The sequence below is a fragment of the Lupinus angustifolius genome, chromosome LG04 (assembly GCF_001865875.1).
Source record: "Lupinus angustifolius cultivar Tanjil chromosome LG04, LupAngTanjil_v1.0, whole genome shotgun sequence".
Taxonomy (NCBI): Eukaryota; Viridiplantae; Streptophyta; class Magnoliopsida; order Fabales; family Fabaceae; genus Lupinus; species Lupinus angustifolius.
In genome coordinates this window covers 3580252-3603537 of record NC_032012.1, presented here as the reverse complement: position 1 = coordinate 3603537, position 23286 = coordinate 3580252, and the positions used below count along the sequence as shown (strand labels likewise).

Below are 23286 nucleotides of genomic sequence, written 5' to 3'. Positions count from 1 at the left end.
AATCTACAAAGATTTGACTATCAAAACAGTTCTCCATGAAGGATTTGGGAGAAGCAGCTTTTATTCTAGGAATAAAGATTTATAGAGATAGATCTAGAAGACTGCTTGGACTCTCTCAATCTTTGTACATTGATACCATCTTGAAGAGGTATAACATGGATAACTCCAAAAGTGGTTACTTACCTATAGGATCTAGAGTTACTCTCATTAGGCAAGATTGCCCTAAGACTGCTGAAGAAAGAGAACGCATGAATAGGGTACCATATGCGAGTGCAGTGGGAGCTATCATGTACACCATGACTTGTACACGACCTGATATCGCCTATGCACTGGGTGTAACTAGTCGATATCAAGCAAATCCAGGTGAGGAACATTGGAAAGTGGTTAAGACCATTCTTAAGTACTTAAGAAGGACTAAAGACCAATTCCTCATATATGGAGATTCTGAACTCAAGTTAAAGGGTTATGTCGATGCGAGTTTTCAGTCAGATAAGGATGATGCCAAATCAGTTTCTGGTTATGTCTTCACCTTGAATGGAGGTGCAATAAGTTGGAAAAGTTCCAAACAATATACAGTAGCTGATTCAACTATTGAAGCAGAGTATATAGCAGCAAGCGAACCTGTTAAAGAAGCAGTTTGGATGAAGAAGTTCATAGCTGAACTTGGTGTAGTTCCTTCAATGGAAGAACCAGTTACGTTATTGTGTGGCAATAACAGAGCCATTGCTCAAGGACAGGAGCCTGGATCATACCAAAAGAATAAGCATGTCTTGAGAAAATATCACCTGATTAGAGAAATCATTGCACGTGGTGATGTTAAGCTACAAAAAATAGTTGGCAAAGAGAATGTTGCAGACACATTCACCAAGGCACTTGGCATAAAAGAGTGTGATAAGCACAAGTGAGATCTGGGAATGAGGTACATGACTAATTGGCTCTAGTGCAAGTGGAAGATTGTTAGGATATAAGGTATGCCCAAGATCCAATCTGCCTGATTTATAATAATAAAGTTGTATTTATTATTATCTCGTTATCATATTTATTGTTTGTCAAAATAATTAATATGAAAAGTCCTTGATTAAAATTAGAGACTTATCATTATAATAGAGATTATAATAATGAGAAATAAATATTTTATAACTTTAATCTAAATAGTTCTTGATCATAGGATTATTGAGTTTAGGACACCATTAATTCAAATAGATCAAAATATGTATAGTGGTCTTTATTATATAAAGATTAATAGATCTCATTTATTAAACTAAACATATAAATGGTGCATATAGATATATGATCATTGAACTGACTCAAAGGAGAATTCCTAATGGTTAATATATTACCTTTGAGTTGTCAATAGGATATTCTTATGAAGAAATATATATTTTCCTTAGACTTGAGATTATCATAGTAATTAACAAGTTATTTATTATAATTTGATATCGGACACCTAATGTCTTATGATGTTAGTTGAATGATTATTGGGTATAATTAAATCCTTGTAGGATTAATGATTAATCAAGAGAGAATTCATCAACTCATGGTAATGAGTTTGAGCTCTATAGAAATAAACCTTGGCCAAGGGGAATTGAATGAATGAAGAAATGAGTTCTTAAGTCATTCACTAGGAGTTAACTTATTAGAATTTGACAATTATACTATATTCTAGAGTTAACATAGAGTTGTAAAGATGGAAGGAAATAATATAGTAATCTTCTAATGGTTCTAAAGTAAAAGATGTTACTTCATTTCTGTCCGGTCGTTAAGGAGTGTTGCTAGATGCCAACATTGATTAGTAAATTAATGAGTTAACTTACTACCGGTTTAGTAATGAACTTATGGGGTCACGCACTAACGAGTGTTCTGATTTTGTTGGACGAGAAAATATTGTTGATTAAATTAAACAGTTTAATTTATATATTTTCTTTTAAGTGGAATATTATTGTATTTTTTGCTAGCACCAAAAATAAAATAATATCATTTAGTCATCTATAATATATAATTAAGTGAGACTTAATTTATATATTCCAATGAGTTGTTTAAATTAGAAAAACTAATAAGATTAGTTGGTTTTTTTTAAACATTTAAAATAAAATAAAAACCCAAGTGTAGTGGGGTTGGTTGTGGAAAGAAAGCAACTAAAAAAGGCTGAAATGGTTTTGGTTTTATCTATAATAATAACAAAAGGTAAAAGCCAAGTTGGGAGTAACGTACTGCATAAACAGAAGAAAACTTCTTCTCTTCTTTAGTTCTTTGGCTTTTCTTTGGTTATGAAACATTCAAATATAATTTAGGTTGATTCCACGGATCAAGTGTTGATACAACAAGGACCAGTCTCGGTGTGGATATACGTGCAGGACCTTCATACGTTTGAAGGAGAAAATTTTCTGAAGTCATCACAGTCTCCTGAGGTATTTTATGTAAAAGTTTTTTGCCTCAATGTTACCTTCTATGCATATTTTAACACAAATAGATCCATAATTTTCCGCTATGCATGTCATGTTAGGAACACGCATGTTAACCTTTACTTTAGTTATTGATATTTATCCCAAAAAATATTATTTATTTATTTATTTATGGACTAGTCTCTATTAGATATCATACAAAAAAACTACATTTTTTATCTGTTAAATGGTATTATGGTATGCATATACAAATATAGACATAATACATAAAATAAATAAATAATAAACATCTTTGATCGTATGGGAGAAAGTATGGAGTTTCACTGCACTTGGACACGTGGCGCGGCTTGGATGGTTGGTCTAAAGGGTGCCCAGGTTCCACAGTGCACTCACCTGCACAGGAATTGCGCCCTAAATGGGGCAGTGGTCTTGTGTATCCGTTTTCACTAAAACCAGACGTGTTTTCACTCTCTGATTGGCCAAACATGTTGTCAACGCAGGATGAGAGATAGTCCACAGATTTGACGTTGGAGATATGATCTGGGGAAGGCTGCACATGGCGAGTAGCCTTGCACACATTGGATCACTCCCTAGCTAATTCTCTCTCCTATCTCACTTTTTGGTAGAATGATTGTGCTCTTTTTTTGTGTATTTTTAGTTTTGCAGTGTCGTTTTTTATTAATCTCAACATCTCTGTTTATAGTAAAAACTATTCAACCACATTTCTAAAATTATGTTAGTTAATCTTTCAACTTTGTTAAACTAGATTACTTGAGTTTAGGATGCTAACTAACACTAATATGACCCATTCATTTTAGTATTATATGTTTTTTTTTTTAAATTCAAATGGAAGTGTATGAGAATATCGAAAACATTTTAATTTAACTATTTTAATAAATTCAAAAATAATTTTAAAAATTCCATAAATATAGTTTTAATTATTTTAATTAATTTAATATTATAATTTCGAAAAGATAAAAAAACAAATAAAATAAAGTCACTTTATTATTTGATTTTTTGCTTAATGACATAGGTTTCTATAACCTATTATTTGTTTATTATATATTTTTTATTTTCTAAAAAAACATTTTTGGGAATTAAACTAATTTAAATTTGAATTTTGGTTAATCTATTAACATAACTGGTTTGATTTATTTATTTATTTTGCCTTTGTTATTATGGTTAACATAATCACTTAGATTTAGGAACCTTAACAACTGATTTAGTTTTAAGTTTTTTAGAAAACCATTTTTGTAATTCTATTATTTTTTATTTAAAACAGTTTTGAGCTTTTTCTGGGCCGGACAAAAAATAAATGTTCACACAAAACATATTGATTATTGTTATCATTGGATATGAAATACTTTGGAGGATGATGAATATCTAATTCATACCAATGACAATTGATCCGACATGTTGACTAAGGCAGTTCCAGTTAGGGGTGTCAATTGGATGAGTTTGGATGGATTTGGATTTGGATCCTAATGGATGGATAAAAACAATCTATCAATCCATGTAAATCTATTACATCACATTTTTAAATTATTCAATCCATCCATATTCAATGGATTTCAATCCATCCATTCTATCCATGTATCCATATTAATGGATTAGATGGATGGATATTCAACCCACTTTTTTAATTTGAATAATACATTTTTAATAAAGCAAGTTGAAGAAATAAAATTATTTTAAAAAAAATTGAACTGAACCGCGGAACTGAACAGAACCACATTTTATGGTTCAGTTCGGTTCGGTTTCATCGGTTTCACGGTTTAAATTGGAACCGCTTACACCCCTAATAATTGGGACTTTCATAAGTTGTATGCAATAGTCCTTAATCCTGAAATATTTAATTTTTTTATTATATTATCACATTAGTCAATAACCAAAATGATATATTTATAGTTTGCATTAAGATGTTGGGGTAAAGCACTAAGGTCGAAATCGTTTATACCTTTTCAATAAGGACTTTTTAAAATTACAATTGCAATTTTCAACTTTTGTAATCTGTGCGTGGTTGTGCTTAGAAAGGTGGGAGATTTTTTATATTAAAAATGAATTAATTGGAAAAAAATTGTTTATATTTTTGGATGGATTGGGTATCCATCCAATGGATATCCATATATACTCATGGGTATACATTGGATATAATGGATGGATTTGAACCTATCCATTATCAACACAATCCATTGGATTATATCAATTAATTCTAACGGATAGATTTGGATGAATTTAATTTGGATGGATTATGGATAATTTTGCCACCCCTAATTTCAGTCAAAAAGCTAACAGATAGTTGAAGAGACATAAGACTAGTGATACCCCTCAATTAGTTCAGGAAGGGGAAGATTTATTGGAAATATTTCCAAATTGATGGAAGAGCATGACCAATGAACCTTGATAGATGATCCATTGAATAGATTCGGTGATGATCATTCTAGAGTCATGGAATTATTCGTTGACTCTTGAAGACTATGAAAGTCCAACTAAAAAGTTGGAGTAACATTTTCAAGGTGTCTTGAAAATATGATAAGAGTTAATCCTCTAATATGTCTTTATGATGAAACATTCTTCATTCACTATATATAAAGGGAACTTCTAAATAAGAGATAAACAAGAAAGTGTGAAGAGCATCAAATAGAGTAAGTGAGAGAATTGATATGCACAATGTGTAAGACTAGTATTCTTAGTAGAGATGGCAAAATGGGCGTTGCCTACGGGCGTGCCTGCATAGCCTGCATTTTTTGCGGACAAAGCATGCAAATTTTGTCTATTTTCTTGTTTTGCCCTGCCTGTTTTGCCCGCCAAGCCTGCAGGCATTTTCATTGGGCAATGCGGGCAGCCCACCGGTGGTCCACAAACAATATTTAAGGAAAAATTAAAAAAAATTCAAATAAATTATTATGTAATGTGATTTTTAATCTCTAAAAAATTATAATATAATGTGATTTGATCAATTCATATAAATATCAAATTTTTTGTTAATTTTTTATCTTCAACTACCTTATTTTATTTATTATATGAATTTTTTAATTATTCAACAATGTTTGCGGGCCGCCTGCAAGCTCGTTAGTCCGTTTTAAAACGAGAAGACATTGAATTTTGTCTGTTAAGCCAATATGGGCATGTCTAATTCTTAGTGAGATACTAGAAAGCTTGTATTGTATTCTTAGGTGAAATTTAGTGATATTCTCATAAAGTGATATCTTACTTTATATAATAAAGATATTTTTGAAATAGGTCTCATAGGAAATTAGTTCTGGATTTCCCAATATAGAATCAGTGGTCAAATTCATTTTTTAATATTTATAAAAAATAATCAGTAACATTCCATTCAATAAGTATTGCCATAAATGTTACTTTAGGTCTAAATCCATTATCATCAGTTTTCTGAAAAGTTGTTTCTTTACACATTCAAATATCAAAGTATTCCCTTATCTAATGCTAATTACACTACATGGAAACTGAAGCCCAAGAGTAAGAGGAGGAATATTTTACAGTCCACCATCATGACTAGACAGGAATTCAATTATCTCTGCAAAAGTTTCCTCAGTTACAAGTTCTTCACTCCTAAGTAAAATCTACAAGAAAATATTTTACCAAAATGGTAAAGATAGTCAAGATATATTTTACCAAAATGATAGTCAAGAGTAAGAGTAACTTACTGCTCTTAAGATGGAAACAATCTGAGGTAGGTTTTCCTTATTTGGCCCCAAAACATCCGCATCTTTCCTGTTATAGTTTTCAACTTTTGCTTAGTTCAACATGTGTACTTATGTATGTATGGATGTAATAACTTGATTATAATACAACAGAAAGAGAAATAAGATTAACTTCACACCTTTTTAACATGCTACAAAGTAGTCCATGTGCATTTCTGGCTTCATGAAGATCAGTTGTTAATGGAAAGAAGTTTAACCAGCCCTGAATTACCTGCTTCTCGAAAAACTAAAAATGGTGACAAAACAGTACACATTGCAGATCAATAGTAGACAAGCATGCTGATAACAAATATGAATGGGAGGCATAATTAAATAGATCACAAAAATAGTTTTAGGCAATAACAATCATCTATACACTACATTAGTTAATGTATGAATATTTGCATCATGTTTGTGTTTTGGTATTTGTCACAAAATTATAAATTGCAGAACTATTGTATTTGCTACTAATTAAATTGTAGATTCTTATGAGGAATTATATGTAACATTAGACTTTTTAACATATAAATAATATTAATTTGGACCTGACATATTATTCTTAATTTGTAACATAAAGGAAACTTACAGAACATCTTATAGAACAATGTCCTGCTCTTGCAATCCTGCTTTGGAGTGCCAATCCTAGCTTGGAAGAGTTATACTTGCATCAGCTAAAAAACCAATGTATTATTGTCTTTAGACCACTTCAGTGTCCTATCTTATGAAGAGAACACCAGAATGTATTTTCCATTTATTTTTTTACTTGAAAATTAAAAAGAAAATTAGGACACTTGTATTAGTTTACTAGCTTGAATCTCTTAAGTTTAACATTTTTTGGTACTATAAAGGGTATCCCCTCATCTTATGGGCAAGAAACTAAGTCCAAACCAGAGGTTGATACTCGCATACCTTGGAATTTGGTCGTATCATAGTTTGTTATTTTGTTGTAATAAGTCCAAACCTTAAGCCATCTAAACTTTGGCTTGATGGTCAATCACTTGGCAATAAACTTTGGCCATCTACCGTCTTAGTTTCTAGGTCCAACCTCACACATACCAGAAAACTGCAAACTTCAGGACACTGCATTTCCAACATGAATTGTGATGCCAGGGATTTAAGAGGTGTAAGTAAACCTTCTGAAGTTTTCTTAAGAAAAGACGGAGCCTTTTAATGACATTTTTTTTCTGTTTCGGTTATTAATAAACTAAAATTTCCTATTAGATGGATATTATTTGTAAAAGGCTTCCTTTTGCCTTTTAAGTTTCTGATAGATATTTTATGTTTTATTGAAAAAGGCAACTCCCTTCAATAAAACATAAGTTTAGAATTCCATACATGGACTGTTCAAGTGCTTAGTTCTCTCTGCACGCAAATAAATAGAAATCTAAGACAATGAAAGTATAAAAAAGTTGCATTGCAAGTTTTTGAACAAGACATGGTTACCAATCATAATAATCAATAGGCAATTGACAAGATATTTGGAAGATTGTTACCTCAGGGCCATCAATATTTTCACGATGAAATTCTAATATCTTCCCAAGAGAGGAAACTGCCATATCAGATATCATTGCACCATCCCTGGATTCTTCTCCTGTAATTGCGAGTCCATTGTCTATCAAAGAGTATAACCTGGAGATAGCAACTGCAATATAACCCATAACTAGTCAGTTAAAATCAACAAAGTGTGTATCTATTAAGGGCTAGTGTTCTTTTGTACTTCCAAGAGTTTGAAGAAACAACCATTAACAATGGTTTTGAAATAATGTCCTCCAAACATAGCACAAATACCAATCCCCCGTGCACTTTCCTGAAAATATCATTATCAAAATTACAAAGATTGGAAAGCGTTCTAAATGAATAAGTAAAGAAACAGATTTATTGCACATTTTTTGCAAATACCAGTTGGGCATGAAGACTATTGTCCCTGGTTTTCAAGAGTTCATAAGTATATATGTCATGGTACCTGTTCAGATAGCAGTCAGAGAGGAAATATATTATAATTATGGGGAACACTACAGTGATAGTCATAATTTAAGACAGAACGGATAAAAGAAAGTGGAGTTACAATTGCAATTTATCTGGGAAGTTTGGTGCAATAATGTTGAAAATGGAAACTGCAATTGCTTTAACTCTATCTGGGAAATCATTGCCCTGCCAAAAACCATGCAGAAGAAAGCATAATGAAATTTATGGAAAGATAACTGTTAAAGATTTCATAAAACATATATCAATCATTCTAGACAAGTATCCAAGGCTCATACTACATGGCCCATAACCTTCATCTCTAGCCTAATCCTCCACTCCTTCTATTAAGTCCCACTCTACATTCATTATTAACCTTTTATATTTACACACTGACAAATATAGTAACTTTTTTATATAATCATGCCAGAAACTGCATATATGAGCAAGTGTCTCAGGATAAGCACATATGTGTTCTCTTTGAAATACAGCTAAATCAGAATGAATATCAGAGGAGAACATACTGACCCAAAGGTGTGCAACAGTTGAAAAAAGGTCATCAACGAACTGTGATAATCCATCTTCAAATATTTCAACCATTGTTGTTATTAAGAGCTTTGCATTCTGTAATGAGTAAAAAATTAACAGTAGTTGTAAGGGAAATATTAAGCTACTAATTTACAAAGATACACAGAATCACACCAAAAACTAAGTTGTATGGAAAACTAAAAAGGAAGAAGTGAATCTAAAGACACAACTTGAATTATTTCTTCATCTGGTAAATATTCGCTTTCCCCTTCAGAAGTCCCAGGAATCCCAGCTTCTTGTGCTCTCACGCTCTCAATAACCTTTTGAGACCACATACTTAATATATGGTTTATCTCATCAACAATCATCTTGATTAGTTCAGGGGTGAAAGCCGGGGCAGAGATCTGCATTAAGGCATTCATTGTTTGTAAGAGAAAAAGTATAACCTAAATATCTCACCAAGATCTAAATATTTTGAAGTGTGCATTAGATCAGGGGCAAAAAAAAGTTAGTGAATTATGTTCCAAGATGATATACAGTTAATAAAATCTTACAGTATATTGAACAGACCTGAATGCATGTGAGGAGTGTCTTTAACATGCTTATAGACATAGTATCATCTGTTTCCTGCATGTAGTAACTTGAATATCAAATCACTAAACTAAACGAAATTGTTCTTCATGTATACCACGAAGTGATTACAATAAGCACCAAATACCTTGTGTAGCGCTTCAACCAGAGATTGTACGATGGAGTTATGCAAAGTACATTGCTTCAGTTCATCATTTTCACCTGAGTTTACTGAGAGCAATAGGTTTGGAAGAGCTAGAAACAGAAATTAAATTATTTTATCAAACAAGGGCTACATACAAATGTCAAATAATCTTGTATTAAATTCACCTGAAACAGAAGCCTTTTGAGTTTCAGAACTCGGGCAACTAAGCCAGCGCCGAAAGATTTTAGAGACCTAAACATTTGAATACATGCTTAGCCATGTGCTTATCATAGGTAAATAAAATCTTTTACGCAAATCAGAATTATATGTATCTGACCAACCCAGGGCATATGAGGGGAAAACACTTCTGATGACCTAACAGCAAAGTTTGATAGTACATTAAGTGCTTGAACTCTCTCATTTTCGAACAAAGAACTGCAAATGAGTACATTCATTGTTTATGAACATAAAATTAAAATGCTAGTGGGAAATATTTGATCCCTGTAATACTGAAATGAAAAGTCAAACCTATCATTGGCGGGCATATTTGACTTCAGGTCAAGATCAAGTTGAGCAGACCGAACCAACATAGGCATCAACTTAATGATATAGCTGTCAATATCCTGTCCAAGGAATTGGCAGAATTGATCCAGTGCCTGCATAGTGATTGCTGTTGAGCTAAAAGTAGGGAGGCTGGGGGGAGTCCGCATAATAAATGATCTATTATTGAATTCAAACAAGCATAATTGTACCTTCAATATGTGTGTTCTCACTAAGTAATCTCTTCTGTGCAATATTCCTTCGAGTGACATGAGAGAGTCCATGAACTTCAAAACGTTACAAGATATATTAGAACAGTGACAACTATTTGACATCCTTTATGAGAATCTATACACAATTTTAACATGGATTCTGAATGATATGTTGAAGATCATAAGGTAGAGCTAGATTAAGCTTGGAGCCTTCAACAATCTTACAAACATTTCTGCATAACCTCAAAAGGCACACTTCATGTTTCCATCTATAAAATTCCCCATACTTCAAATCATAATTTTTTCGATTATTGGTTTCTATATAAGCTGAACCAAGATTATCCATCAAATAAAGAGACACATTTTTTATTTTAGAAAAACAGTATTGAAAAGTATAGCTTCAGCTTCAATTCAACCAACAACACTAGTTCCAAATACTTCTAGTTCTTAGCTATTTCATCCATTAATCATCTGATTTCGTTTTTGTGTAACCATTTTTTAAACAGTGGTTCCACATATATTAAGAATTCAAAATGCCATGCAGTGATAAGTTCTATGCGTATGACCCATTTTGAAAATGTAAGATGGAACCACAAATCACACTCCTACCAATTCTCCTTCTTTCTTGTCAAACTATGCTGCACTTTAAATAAAAAATTTAGGTAGAAGTATTGAACATTCTATGCTTTATGTAAGTAGATAATAAAATTAAAATGGGTTGAAACAACTTAGAAGTTTTTCTTTGAAGAACCAAACAATTGGAAATAGAAGAAATACTTACATCAACAGCATCCTGTTTATTGAAGTCAACAAATGCATTTGTCAAGAGAATACTACTGATACATTCTAGAGATTTGGCACGGAGCAATTTTTTTGGTATGCTATGGTCCTCAAACAGGATGGCTGACAGTGTTATCGTTGTTGCATTGCAGTGTTTACGAAAATTGGTCTGCATGCAACAATACTCATCAATTCATGTTGGAAAATAGATTACTGCAATCAAACCTGCACCATGATTGGGCTTCAGATATTAAAGATATACCGGTATTAAAACTGCAACTGATTTCAGGGTATCCACAGCTTCTTCCTGTATCTTCTCCTTTTCATTCTGAAACTCACATAAACAATTAGCTTAATGTAACCACATATAGAGTCAGAAGCCAAATAAAAAAGGGGTGAGATAACATCAATATGGTGTGTAATATATAGAAAGAATCAAATAGATAATAGTCATATGCGATGATTTCATAAGCACAACTATGTAAGATTAGAAGCTGATAGCGAAAATTGCAGGTAATATACCTTAAGAAGTTCAAGCATTACTATCACAAGTTCTTCCCCAAAAGATGCCATGCTCTCTAAGTGACAATTTGTAACCAGCAAACGAATAGCAAGAACAGCTTCTACCTGCAGAAAGTACTTATAAAAAGAGCTATCTTGTCAACTGAATAAGTAATGCTTCCCTGTATACAGAGAAATAGTTTATCCAAATAAACTTTTATAACAATTAAAGATAAATCATAATTGTACAGATTCCAATACGAAATAATAATTAATAAGGTTTAACCATGGAAAAAATGATAAGCGATTATATCTCCCACGAAGCCTGGTGTGAGTTTATTAATATTCAAAGCTCCTAGTCTCTTCCATGAAAATTACTGTACAAATTTATCACTAGCCATTGTGTTTTACTGTAGACAACAATTGCAATAACTATGCATGAAGACTGTAATGGTAGCTGCACTTCCACGATTCATGTATGATTTTGGAACAACTAATGACAGTACATGTAACAGAAGAAGTATAGGGAACTGACAGTGCCACACAAGTAGTGACTAACCCCATGTCAAGATTGAATTTAACATATTTTATATAAATCAAGTGGATTTCTATGCTATGTTATGCTGTCCAGAGGGACCTAACAGTAACCGAAAATAAGTAACTCTTCATTCACCTGTATTTGGGGGTATGAGGTAGACTTAATGATAGCAATTAGTTCAGAGAGAAACTTCATATGATACTTGTAATGGGCTTGTGGTAATAGACTACGTTCAGTCAAACGCCTAAGTGTATTTATAGCAGCCCAAAGCACACGGTGGTGCCTATCATGCAGAGATTCAATAAGCAACTTCTCAATTTCCACAAAGCACATCATAACTTCCTGCATGGTATTTAAGAAACATAAACATACATGAATATTAAATAACAACAACATCAAGGTTGGCTTCATGACAATGCTATTATATTTTACCAAAGATAAACTAAATTACATATTTTTGCCCATCTGCTAATGCGGCAATGACAATCATTCCCGCATGACGTTTCCTCCAATCGATAGAAGCTGAATATGTTGTTTTAAGAGACTCAATTGCCATAGGAACAATCATACTTCCATCTCCTTCAAAAGAGAGCCAATTCAGCAAGGACTCTCCAAGTTTGAACCTTGCTGAGAGCCCAGCAAAGACACTCCTTTTCATCTCAAATTCAAACCATAGAGGGTCATCTTCAATACCCAACAAAAAATACAAAGAAACCTTAAGAACCCTTTGTGCATCATCATACGACAGTTCCTTTATTAATTTCTTCATAAGGCCTACCTTTGCTCCATCAAGCTCCTGAAGAGCATTAACTGCCGCATACCTTAGTTCCTCACTCGCAACCTCATTCTCCGCAATTTGAAGCATAACCTGGAACACACGCTCCTCTTTCCCATTCATGACTCCAACAACATCCTTAGGAAAAAAATTCCCCAAATCCTGAACCCTTTTCAGCACAATATCTTCATTCGAGTGATGACCTATGCAGTCCAATAGCATCGAAAAAATAGCACTGCCAATTTCAGATTCCCCTAAAGATTGCGCCATTCCCATCATTGTATGCAATGCATTAAAAGTCAAAGCCTGTAAATTCTCATTTGGATTTTCAACAACAAACCGGGCCAGTAGATTCTCATATAGGTCCCTGTAATGATTCTTCCAAAAATCACCATTTTGAACATTACTACTTGATAAATCCGCTAACAACATAAGCCCCTTACGTTGCATCAAAACAGAGTCATCATCATAGGAATTCAAAGAAATGCAAGAAACAATGTATTGCAGAAGCTCTAACCATCCTCCTAAAGGATAAGCGTAGATTCTAGAAGCAAGGTTAGCAACTGTTTCACTCATAAGAGGGAGTAACACTTCCTCTAGCTCAATCTTGAAAGACTCAAGAATAGACTCCTTGAGCTTAAGCAACACGCCACTACTAATTTTGTGAAGGTCATTGCGGTGCGTTTGGGCGAGAGTCTCATTGAGAAGCAAAACAACCTCGTTTCGAATTCGTAGCGGAGGGTCAAGTAAAAGAAGCCTAGCGAGTTTGAGTGAGAATGAGTTAGGATAATGAAAAGCAAGTGAATCAAACATTTGAACTAAACTTTTATTTTCAGGATTTTGGATCATTTCATTGATGAAGATTTCGAGTAATTCGACGCTGTTTGATTCGAGGAGAGACGTAGCAGTTGGTTGAATATCCAAGCTGTGGAGAATGGATTGGTCTCGTTTACATTCTATTTTCCGTCTCTTCTCTGAAACTAGTTGGTAGTAGGGGATTCTAGGTGGACATGGTGAATCCGGGTCACGATACGGATCGCGCGGTGGAGCATTGGGGTCACGCGGTGGAGAATCGAGCAAAGGTGGGGAGTATGGTGCGGAGTATGGTGGGGAGTATGGTGGGGAGAAGGAAGGTGAGGAAGGACGAGGTGGTTCGGAGCTTGAGGATGCTTCCATTGTTGAGAAATTTCTACGCCTAGAGCTTGAAGATTCTTCCATTGTTGAAGAAGAAGAAGGTTCAAAGGTGGAATTTGGAGGGAAAACGTAACGGTTGATAGGGGAATCTGTCTTAAGAGGGAAACGCTATATTCTGTTGTGGAGGTTTGATATATTTTAAAAAACCGTTGGAGAACACGTTTTTACTGATTAATAAAATAATAATAAGGCTTGATATATTTTTTATTTATCAAACTTTAGTACATGGTTTTTTTAAATCCTTATATTTATTTTGTTGAAATTTTATTTTTGGATAAAAAGATACTGAGTGAATAATGAAGAGCAAATCATCATAATGTCCATTTAGCTTATTTTTTATTTTAACCTCAATACATCAATTTTTTTATTTCTTATAAATTAACTAATTTTAATTTTAGTCATAACAACTAAACTTAGATACATCTCATACATGCTTTTAATTATTATATTTAATACTTTTTGGTTTTATAAATACTTAGACTTGTATTAATATTACATATTTTTTCTTAAAAAATCACTAGTCTAAATATCTTTCAAAACATATTTCCTATATATTATATGTAAATTTTAAACATCCCTAGTCAATAATATGTTCATAATCTTGATACCATTTTTATACATGTATGTAAATTTTAGTCACTACAATTCAATTATACTAGACCAAATATGTTTTAGATTTTTTCCAAGGACATTTTCAAACATTTCTAGTCATATGATATCAGTAATAATGGTTCACAGTCTTGAAATCATTTTAGCATACTTATGTGAATCCTACTCAATATAATTCAATTCAACAAGACTAAATATGAGTTTAAATTATTTTCCTAAATATTAGATAGACATTTTCTTGTTCTTTGAAGACAATCTTATATTATTTTCCTACACCTATCTGAATTTTATTCATTATAATTCAATCTGCAAGCCTGAATATAACTTATAACCATTTTCCTAGATATTAGATGACATTTTCAAACATTTACTAGTTTGTGATATTAAAATAAAGATTCACAATCTTTATACTATTTGTATACACATATGAATCTTACTCAATACAATTCAATTCCACTATTTTGAATATGACTTAAAACTACTAGATATTACATCACATTCTCAAACATTTCTAATTGTATGAGGTCTATAATACCATTTTCGTCCGCTTATCCTAACCTTACTTAGTACTTTCAATTAAACAAAATTGGATATAACTTCAAAAAAAATTCCTAAGTTGTAGCCTTATAATGTCAATCATGATAATAATTTTGTACACTAACTTAAATCATATGTGGTACCATTCAACTCTATAAGATTGAATATGTCTTTTAACCATTTTCCTATATATTATATGATATTTTATTTAAATATTCGATTTCTAATAATGTAATTTATTAGGAGGAGAAACCCAAAAGAGATTAATTCATTAATGGTATAAAATAGTCTTAATTATACAAAAAAAAATAGACATTTTGAAACATTTCTACTCCTACGATAACAACAAAATTTCTCAATCTTATGTAAATTTTATATCGTAGAATTCAATTATACAATACCAAATATATGACTTACAATCTTTTTGATATATTAGATGACATTTTCAAACATTTTCTACACATATGATATCATATATACTCATACAATTTAATTTTGCTAGTCAAGATCATGCTTAAAACAATTTTTACTAGATATTAAATCATATTTTCAAACATTTTTAGTCCTATGGTTTAAGTAATAATGATTTATAATCTTGATATCATTTTGGTACATCTATATGAATCCTACTTAACATAATTTATTCTTTAGAATATATATTTTTTAAGAAAACAATATCACAATAACCTTGAAAAAACAAATTAAATAACACCTTTCTTTACCCATCAATAAATAATTTGAAATGGTATTTTGCTGCAGCTGAACTTACCAAGTGAGTAATGGAGGAGAAGTTCCCATCAAGGCAAGAACCTGACAGTCAAAAACAACTTACCCTCCCCACGAGGCTGCACATGCGGTGGGTGGTGACGGCTGCGGAGAAGACAAAGCACTTGCTGGTGGAGAAGCCGGAGGCTCTTGACGCGGCCGAGCTTGATCAGATCCTGGAAGCGTGCAGTTCATGGATGGTAGCATGTGGTTCATATGGATGGTAGCATGTGGTTCATATGGAACATCTAAAAACAATAGGTAAAATATATAAAACTTTACCTATTAGAAACCAAACACAATCTCATCTAAAAAAATTCCAAAAGACAGGTGGGACGGTCATACTTGGTCTCTACCTGATCCTAAATATTAAGTTGGTCAAATTTTTAAACTCTAATTCGATTCTAAAATTGATGAGATCCAATCCTATTCGGACCCGATCATGATTGAACTATATGAGATGAGCAGGTCGGGTTGGTTACTGCTCACCCGTATTTCAGTCAAATTGACCCTTAACATGTTAGACACAAGATGGATTAATATGATTGATGGATATGACTTCAAGGTCTAACTTAATTTCTTAGAGCTCAATGCAAAAAATTGAAACAACAATCAACGAACTTGATACAAGTAACAAAATCTGAAACCGTCTCATCATTTTTCTAAAGCTGTACATCTGTATTTGACTGTTGTTTTACACATTTGAATATTGAAATATTCATTGTCTCCTGTGCAATCCAAAATTAGTTTTGCACCTCATTGATTTATGAAATGTTACTACCAGAAAATTGGAGCAGCATAGTTAGAATGATGATGTAGCATTAGCATAGGAAAAGTGCTTGATATATATACTGAGTAACTTAGTGCAGGAACAGTGCTTGATATATCGAGTTAAGACTGATCACCATCATGTTTATCCAGGAACACATTTATCTCTGACAAAGTTTCCTTAGTCGCAAGTTCATCACACTGTAATAAAATCTACCACAAAAATAATTTACCAGAGCCGTTAAAATATATCCTCATATCAATTAGGAGAAGGTAAAGAGATAAGTATAACTTACCGTGCTTAAAATGGAAATAATCTTAGGAAGATTTTCATTATCAGGCCCCAAAACGACCACATCTTCCCTGTTATAGTTTTCAACTTTGAATTAGCTCAACATGTATACCTATGCATGGATGTAATAATTTGAGTTTGAATATAATACAACAGTAAGAGAATTGGAAATGATTTAACACCTTTTTAACATTTTACAAAGTTGTCCATGTACATTTTTGGCTAGACTGAGATCATTCCTTAATGGCAAGAAGTTTAACCAAGTCCGAATCACCTCCTGAACAGCATTATAGTTGAGGATTATGAAAACTAAATGGTGACAAAGTAGTACACATTGCAGAACAATATTAGACATGCATGGTTATAACAAATATGACCAAATAACAGATAACTAAGTAATAATATATAATGAAGGGAAGGCTTAATTAAATAGAACACAAAAAAGTAGTCTAAATTATTACTGTAGAATTCATGGTGGTTCCATCTTAAGAAGAATGTAGTTAATTATACAGTTTGCTGTTTAAGTTTTAGCATTAATAGGCACAAAGGAGCGATGTAACCCAAATTGTGGATTCTTATGAGTTAAGTAACATCAACCTAAAGAAGCACGGCTTGGATATGATATATATTCGATATGACGACACACATTTTTTATAAAATACAGCATACGATACGTTCAGGGATATACATATAAAATAATAAACATACAAAATATGATAAAATTATAAGTGTAAATCAATATATCCAAAGTATAAAATATATTGGAAATTGAAAATTATTGTTCTCCATAACAAATCTAACTTATCATATTTTAATGAAAACACTTTATCTTATCCTATTTTTATTGAAAACGAATCTATATATCTTATATTTTACTGAAAATGAATCTGTATATCCAATATTTTATTGAAAAAGAATCGGATACGTGTCTTGATATTTATTTATTTTATTTTATTTTTTTAATTTTTGGATACTCTATGGATACGTATCATTCGCGAATCCGAGCGTATCCGTGTCGAATACGTGTCGGACAGCGACACATGAGGTATTTGACGAATCCATGCTTCAGAGATAACAATTAAGTTTTAATCTTACTAGGTAAAGTATACTATTAATAAAATTGCAGATTCTTATGAGGAATTATATGTAATATTATAGTTTTTGAACAGCTGTACAGAAATATTAATTTGGAGTTGACACATTTTAACATAAATGGAACTTTATAGAACCAGCATCCTGCTCCTGCAATCCTGCTTTAGAGTGTGAATCCAAGAGCGGAAGAATAATGCTTCCATCAGCTTAAAAGCCAACTTATTATTGTACAAAGACCGCTCCAATGTCCTAATTTGATAGAGAAACCCATATACATAAAGAGATGCTAGCAGCACAATTTTTTACTCTCTCCTATTATTAAATCAAACTTTAAGAATCCGTTGTGAGTTAGATTTTTGAGGAAAAAGAAGGGAAAGGAAAGACTTGGGAGCTATGAAATATACTTGTTATATATCTATGAAATCTTTTATTTTTTTGTAAAATCCAACTCGCAAACAGACCCTAAGGAGAGTGTGAAAGGTGATCCAATAAAAAAGAATGTGTTAAAAAGAATGTTGATAGCATTCCTCATATATAAAAGAATGCACTGAAGGGTCAATATATAAAAGCAATATCTACCACATTGGGAGCTCCAAACTCATATGGAGCAGTTCATTTTGCATCTCAGAACAAAAATCTGCACAGAGGTTGATACTCACATAACTTGGCAATAAGTGAGTGTCTCCCTGCCCTGCTAGCAGCTAGGCTCAAATCTCCTCACACACAGACAAACTGCATACATTAGAGTTAGGCTTCAAACTCATATGTACATACTTTTTTATATATACTCAATCAAATTATCTTTTTACAACAGGAATTGTGCTGCCAGGGACTTCAGCAGTGTAAGTAAGTCCTCTGAAGTTTTCTTAAGAAAAAGACGGCCTTAAATGACATTTCTTCTGTGTCTGTTATGAATCAAATTCAAATTTTCCTCTTGGTTGGATATTATTGGTAAAAGGCTTCTTTTTTTATTTTTAGGCTTCTGATAGATATTTTCTTTTATTTAAAAAAAGGTAACTCCTTTTCTGTAAAACTGGTTTGGAAATGACATGCATACATAGAAATATGTTCAGTGTTGGTATTTATAAGATTATTACCTCAGGGCCATCAATATTTTTATGATGAAATTCACATATCTTCCCAAGAGCTGAAACTGCCATATCAGATATCATTGCACCATCCCTAGATTCTTCTCCTTTAATTGATTGTTCATGTTCTATCAGAGAGTATAACTTGGAGATAGCCACTGCATAAAGCCCGTAGTTATTCACGTTCAACAAAGCAGGTATATATACTTAAGGTTTAGTGTACTTTTTTACTTCTATGAGTTTAAAGAAGCTACCATTAGCAATTGTTTTGAACTTTTGTCCTCCATACTTAGCACAGATACCAATCCCCCTTGCAATTTCCTGAACGAATCATTACTTATAAAACATAGTTTAATGATAGAATGGAATAATATAAAACATTCTAAATGAATGAATAAAAAACAAAATTTGTGATTTTTAGCCAATACCAGTTGTGTGTGAAGACATTTGTCCCTTGTTTTCAAGAGTTCGCAAGTATATCTGTCATGATACCTATTCAAATAGTATTCAGAGACGAGAAATATTATAATTATAGGCAACAGTGCAGCCATAATTTAAGACCAAAGGGAAAGAAAGCTGAGTTACATCTGCAATTTATCTGGGAAATGTGGCCCAATAATGTTAAAAAGGGAAAGTGCAATTGCTTTCACTCTATCTGGGAAATCATTGCCCTGCCGAACTCCATGCAGAAGCAATAATAAAATTTAGGAGACGATAACTTCCCAATACGGTAAGTTTACATTAAAGAGATAACAATATTTATAATAATAGCAACACCTTCTAAGTTGAATATGAACATCTCTTCATTTATAACTACTTGACATTTGAATGTGCCTGCATTTACAAGTACAAAAGGAGTTTTCTATATTTTTTGGTCGATCCTCTAATGAGTTGTGACACTAATTATAAGGAAATCAAAGATATTCTTAGCTCTTCATAGAGGGCTCGTATCTTTCTCTCCCTGCATATGCATTTATAAGCATCTAACGATTATATTCTTCTGGTTTACACTCGACAGGACTGAGCCGAAGTGAACAATCAGCAATTATGTATACACAAGGAGTAGCTAATTAGATCTTCCATTTAAGACCAGAGGAGAACATACTTACCCAAAGTTGAGCAATAGTTGTAAAAAGTTCTTCAGCATATGGTGATAATTGACCTTTTAATGCTCCAGTTATTGATGATATTAAGAGCTTTGAACTCTGTAATGAGTTAAGAGAATTATTTATTATTCCACTCTACATATCAATGGATGTAAGGGAAATATTAAGCTACTAATTTACAAAGATATGCAGAATTCTACAAATTGTTTAGTATTTAAATATCAGAAAAGAAGAATCTGAAGACATAACTTGAATTATTTCTTCATCTGGTAAATATTCACTTCCCCCTTCAGAAGGATCAGCTTCTTGTGCTCTCTCACTGTCAATAATAATACTTATTATATGATTTATCTCCTCAGCAACCATTCTGATTATTTCAGTGGCAATAACTGAATCATCTGAGATCTGCAAAGAGACATTATTATGTTTAAGAGGAAAATATTTAGATGGGCAAAAAAAGTTTTACCCAACAGTGTTTTGCATGAATCAAACGAATCAAAGATCGATAAATCATCACATTACATTTACATTCACAAGTCCAGCAATGAAAATCATTACAGCGTGACGTTTCCTCAAATCCTTAGAATCTGTGTATGTTGTTTTAAGAAACTCCACTAAGAAACGGAACACTGAATTTTCATCACGTTTCAAACAGAGCCAATTCAACAAGGTCTTTCCAAATTTGATACATTTTTTATCAGATTCAAACATCATGTCCAGAGAAACCTTAAAACCCCTTTGTACATCCACATCAGAAATTTCATTTATTATTGTCTCCATAATGAAAATTCTATCTTCATTGAGACCCTCAAGAACTTCAACTGCTGCAATCCTTAGTTTCTTGCTCGCGCCATTCTTCTCTGCAATTTGGACCATCGCCCGAAACACATTCCCCTCTTTCCCATTCAAGACCTGATCAACATCCCTAGAAACATAATCTGCCAAATCCTCAAACCTTCCCAGCACAGTCTCTTCATTCCAGTGTTGATCTATGCAGTCCAATATTATCAACAAGATCGAACCCCCAATTTCATATTCCCCTAAAGGTTGTGCAATTTTCAGCATTGTATGCAATGCATCATAAGTCAATGCCTGTAAAACCTCGTTACTAGTTTCATCAAGCATTCGCGCTGCGAGATTCTCAAACAGAGCACTGTAATGATTCTTCCAAAACTCTGTGTGTTCCGAGACATCTTCTGGTAATCCTGCTAACAACATGAACCCTTTTCGTTGGTTCAAAACAGAGTCCTCATCATTGGAATTTAAAGAAAAAAAGCATGAAATTATGTATTCGAGAAGTTCTATCCAACCTCCAATTGAAAATTCATAGATTCTAGAAGCAAGATCGCTTATCGCTGCGGTTAACGGGTAGAATAACCGCTCCTCGAGTTCAATCTTGAAAGGATCAAGAATAAGGTGCTTCAGCTCAAGGAACATATCACAACGGATTCTTCGAATGTTGTTTTTTTCTGTTATAAGGAGAGTATCTTCGAGAAGGAATGCAGTCTTGTGTCGAATGCCAAAGGGAGGGTTGAGTGAGAGGATCCTGGAGAGTTTGAGTGAGAATGAGTTAGGGTAATTAGAAGAGAAGGATTCCAAGATTCTCTTGTTGGAGTTGTTTGGGGTTTGAATGAAGTTTAAGAGTGGTCCGATGTCGTTTGATTCGAGGAAAAATGTGGCGAATGGTTTTAGGTTGAAACCGTGGATCAGGGATTGGTTTCTGTTGGCTTCAGATTTACGTCTCTTCTCTGAAACTCGTTGGTAGTAGGTTTGTTCTGGCGTAGGTGGTGAACCTGGGTCGTCGTATGGGTTACGCAGTGATGAAGATGCCATTGTTGAGGAAGCTCCAAGAAGAGAAAGGGAAGAAGAAGGTTCAAAAGCGGATTTTGGAGGGAAAAAGTAACGGTCAAATATGGAAAATTGATTTAAAAGGAAGCGCTATATTTTTGTTCCGGATGAGATTGATTGGTCATGTCAACTATTCTTCTAAAAAACGGTTGGTGAATGTTGGTTATATACAAGAATGTAGTATGAATTTTGAAAATAATAAATAAAATAACAGTGGCAGATGCAGGAGATTTTGGAGATGAATACTAGATTTTATAGCCCGAAGTTTTAAAAATTGGCCGAGTTTTCAGAAAGAAACTCCTAAAACTTAATAGTTTAGATGATTACAAGCAAATAGGATGGATATTGTGGTTATGATATGGTCTTGAAGACTTCTAGAACCATAATATATGAACATAATAATGGCAAATCCAAATTTAAAACATTTTGACCTTAACATTTGTTCCATCCTAGTATCTTCCACTGCCAAGCTCTGTTCAACGGTCATAAACCACCTCTTATTATCTCACATGTTTCTCTCCCTTTGATGTGTCCATCATGACCACCATAAAGCACTCCATTGTTGTCCAAGTTTATGGAATGTGACCACTCTCCGTCAAACTCAAAAAGGGAGCATCAAAGCATTGTAAAGTTATTATAGTAAAATTGGTGTGTTTACATTATTCAATTTTATTAACATTGAGGTATCATGATATACAATGAGCATATTAAAGATATGTAAGATCCAAATCAAAGAAACCTTCAGATAAGAGAAGATGTCAAGTCTGGTGTCTATGTGGAAAATCTTAGAAATGAGTTCCCGCTAAATACTGAGAATAGGTTAAACCAGTATAAATTCTGAGAGTTCCCGCTCATATACTGTTTTCACTTGTGTTGTTGAATCACGGTGCAAGAGCACATCATATGCATCTGCAGTGTACTTCAAACGCAATCACAAATCTATTAGATGCTTCTACAAGACTAAATATGATACAAGAAGCTGTTAATGATGATGCTCTTCAGCCAACCATCCTTCTTGTAAATTAACAACTTGTTGATCTATTCATTCAAACATTAGAACCAGGAACTTTAGCTATCTTTTACCCAAGCTCGGAGTCACTAATATTCACTCTCCTCGTGAGTATTCCATAAATGTCACCACTCTATCTGAATTCTAATATTGTGAAAATGGCACTTCCATGGTGAATGAAGAAGAAGAAGATGGAATGAAAATGAGAGAAGTTGAGAATCAAGAACAAAAGTTTGAAGGATGAAATTGAATGAAAGATGTTAATATTGATCTCAAATTGAATACAAAACAGAATAGAGGACCAAGCTATTTATATACAAT

The 23286-nt window shown here is 33.0% G+C and overlaps 2 protein-coding genes across 2 annotated transcripts; both read right to left on the bottom strand.

Moving 5' to 3' along the window:
- LOC109345146 (ran-binding protein 6-like) lies at window positions 5891-13953 on the bottom strand. The gene is made up of 20 exons (XM_019583967.1): window positions 12334-13953; window positions 12018-12224; window positions 11366-11470; window positions 11106-11171; window positions 10845-11012; window positions 10064-10138; window positions 9840-9967; window positions 9653-9746; window positions 9497-9563; window positions 9315-9421; window positions 9167-9223; window positions 8827-9000; window positions 8597-8692; window positions 8172-8257; window positions 8006-8069; window positions 7847-7913; window positions 7600-7748; window positions 6247-6338; window positions 6071-6137; window positions 5891-5986 (listed from the first exon to the last, which is right to left on the bottom strand). The coding sequence occupies exons 1-20, from the start codon at window positions 13873-13875 to the stop codon at window positions 5900-5902; spliced, it is 3498 nt and encodes a 1165-aa protein (XP_019439512.1). The 5' UTR covers window positions 13876-13953; the 3' UTR covers window positions 5891-5899.
- Window positions 16633-21941, bottom strand: LOC109344550. The gene is made up of 10 exons (XM_019583315.1): window positions 20631-21941; window positions 20358-20513; window positions 20112-20207; window positions 19588-19673; window positions 19431-19494; window positions 19257-19323; window positions 19012-19160; window positions 17005-17099; window positions 16827-16893; window positions 16633-16743 (listed from the first exon to the last, which is right to left on the bottom strand). The coding sequence occupies exons 1-10, from the start codon at window positions 21939-21941 to the stop codon at window positions 16654-16656; spliced, it is 2181 nt and encodes a 726-aa protein (XP_019438860.1). The 3' UTR covers window positions 16633-16653.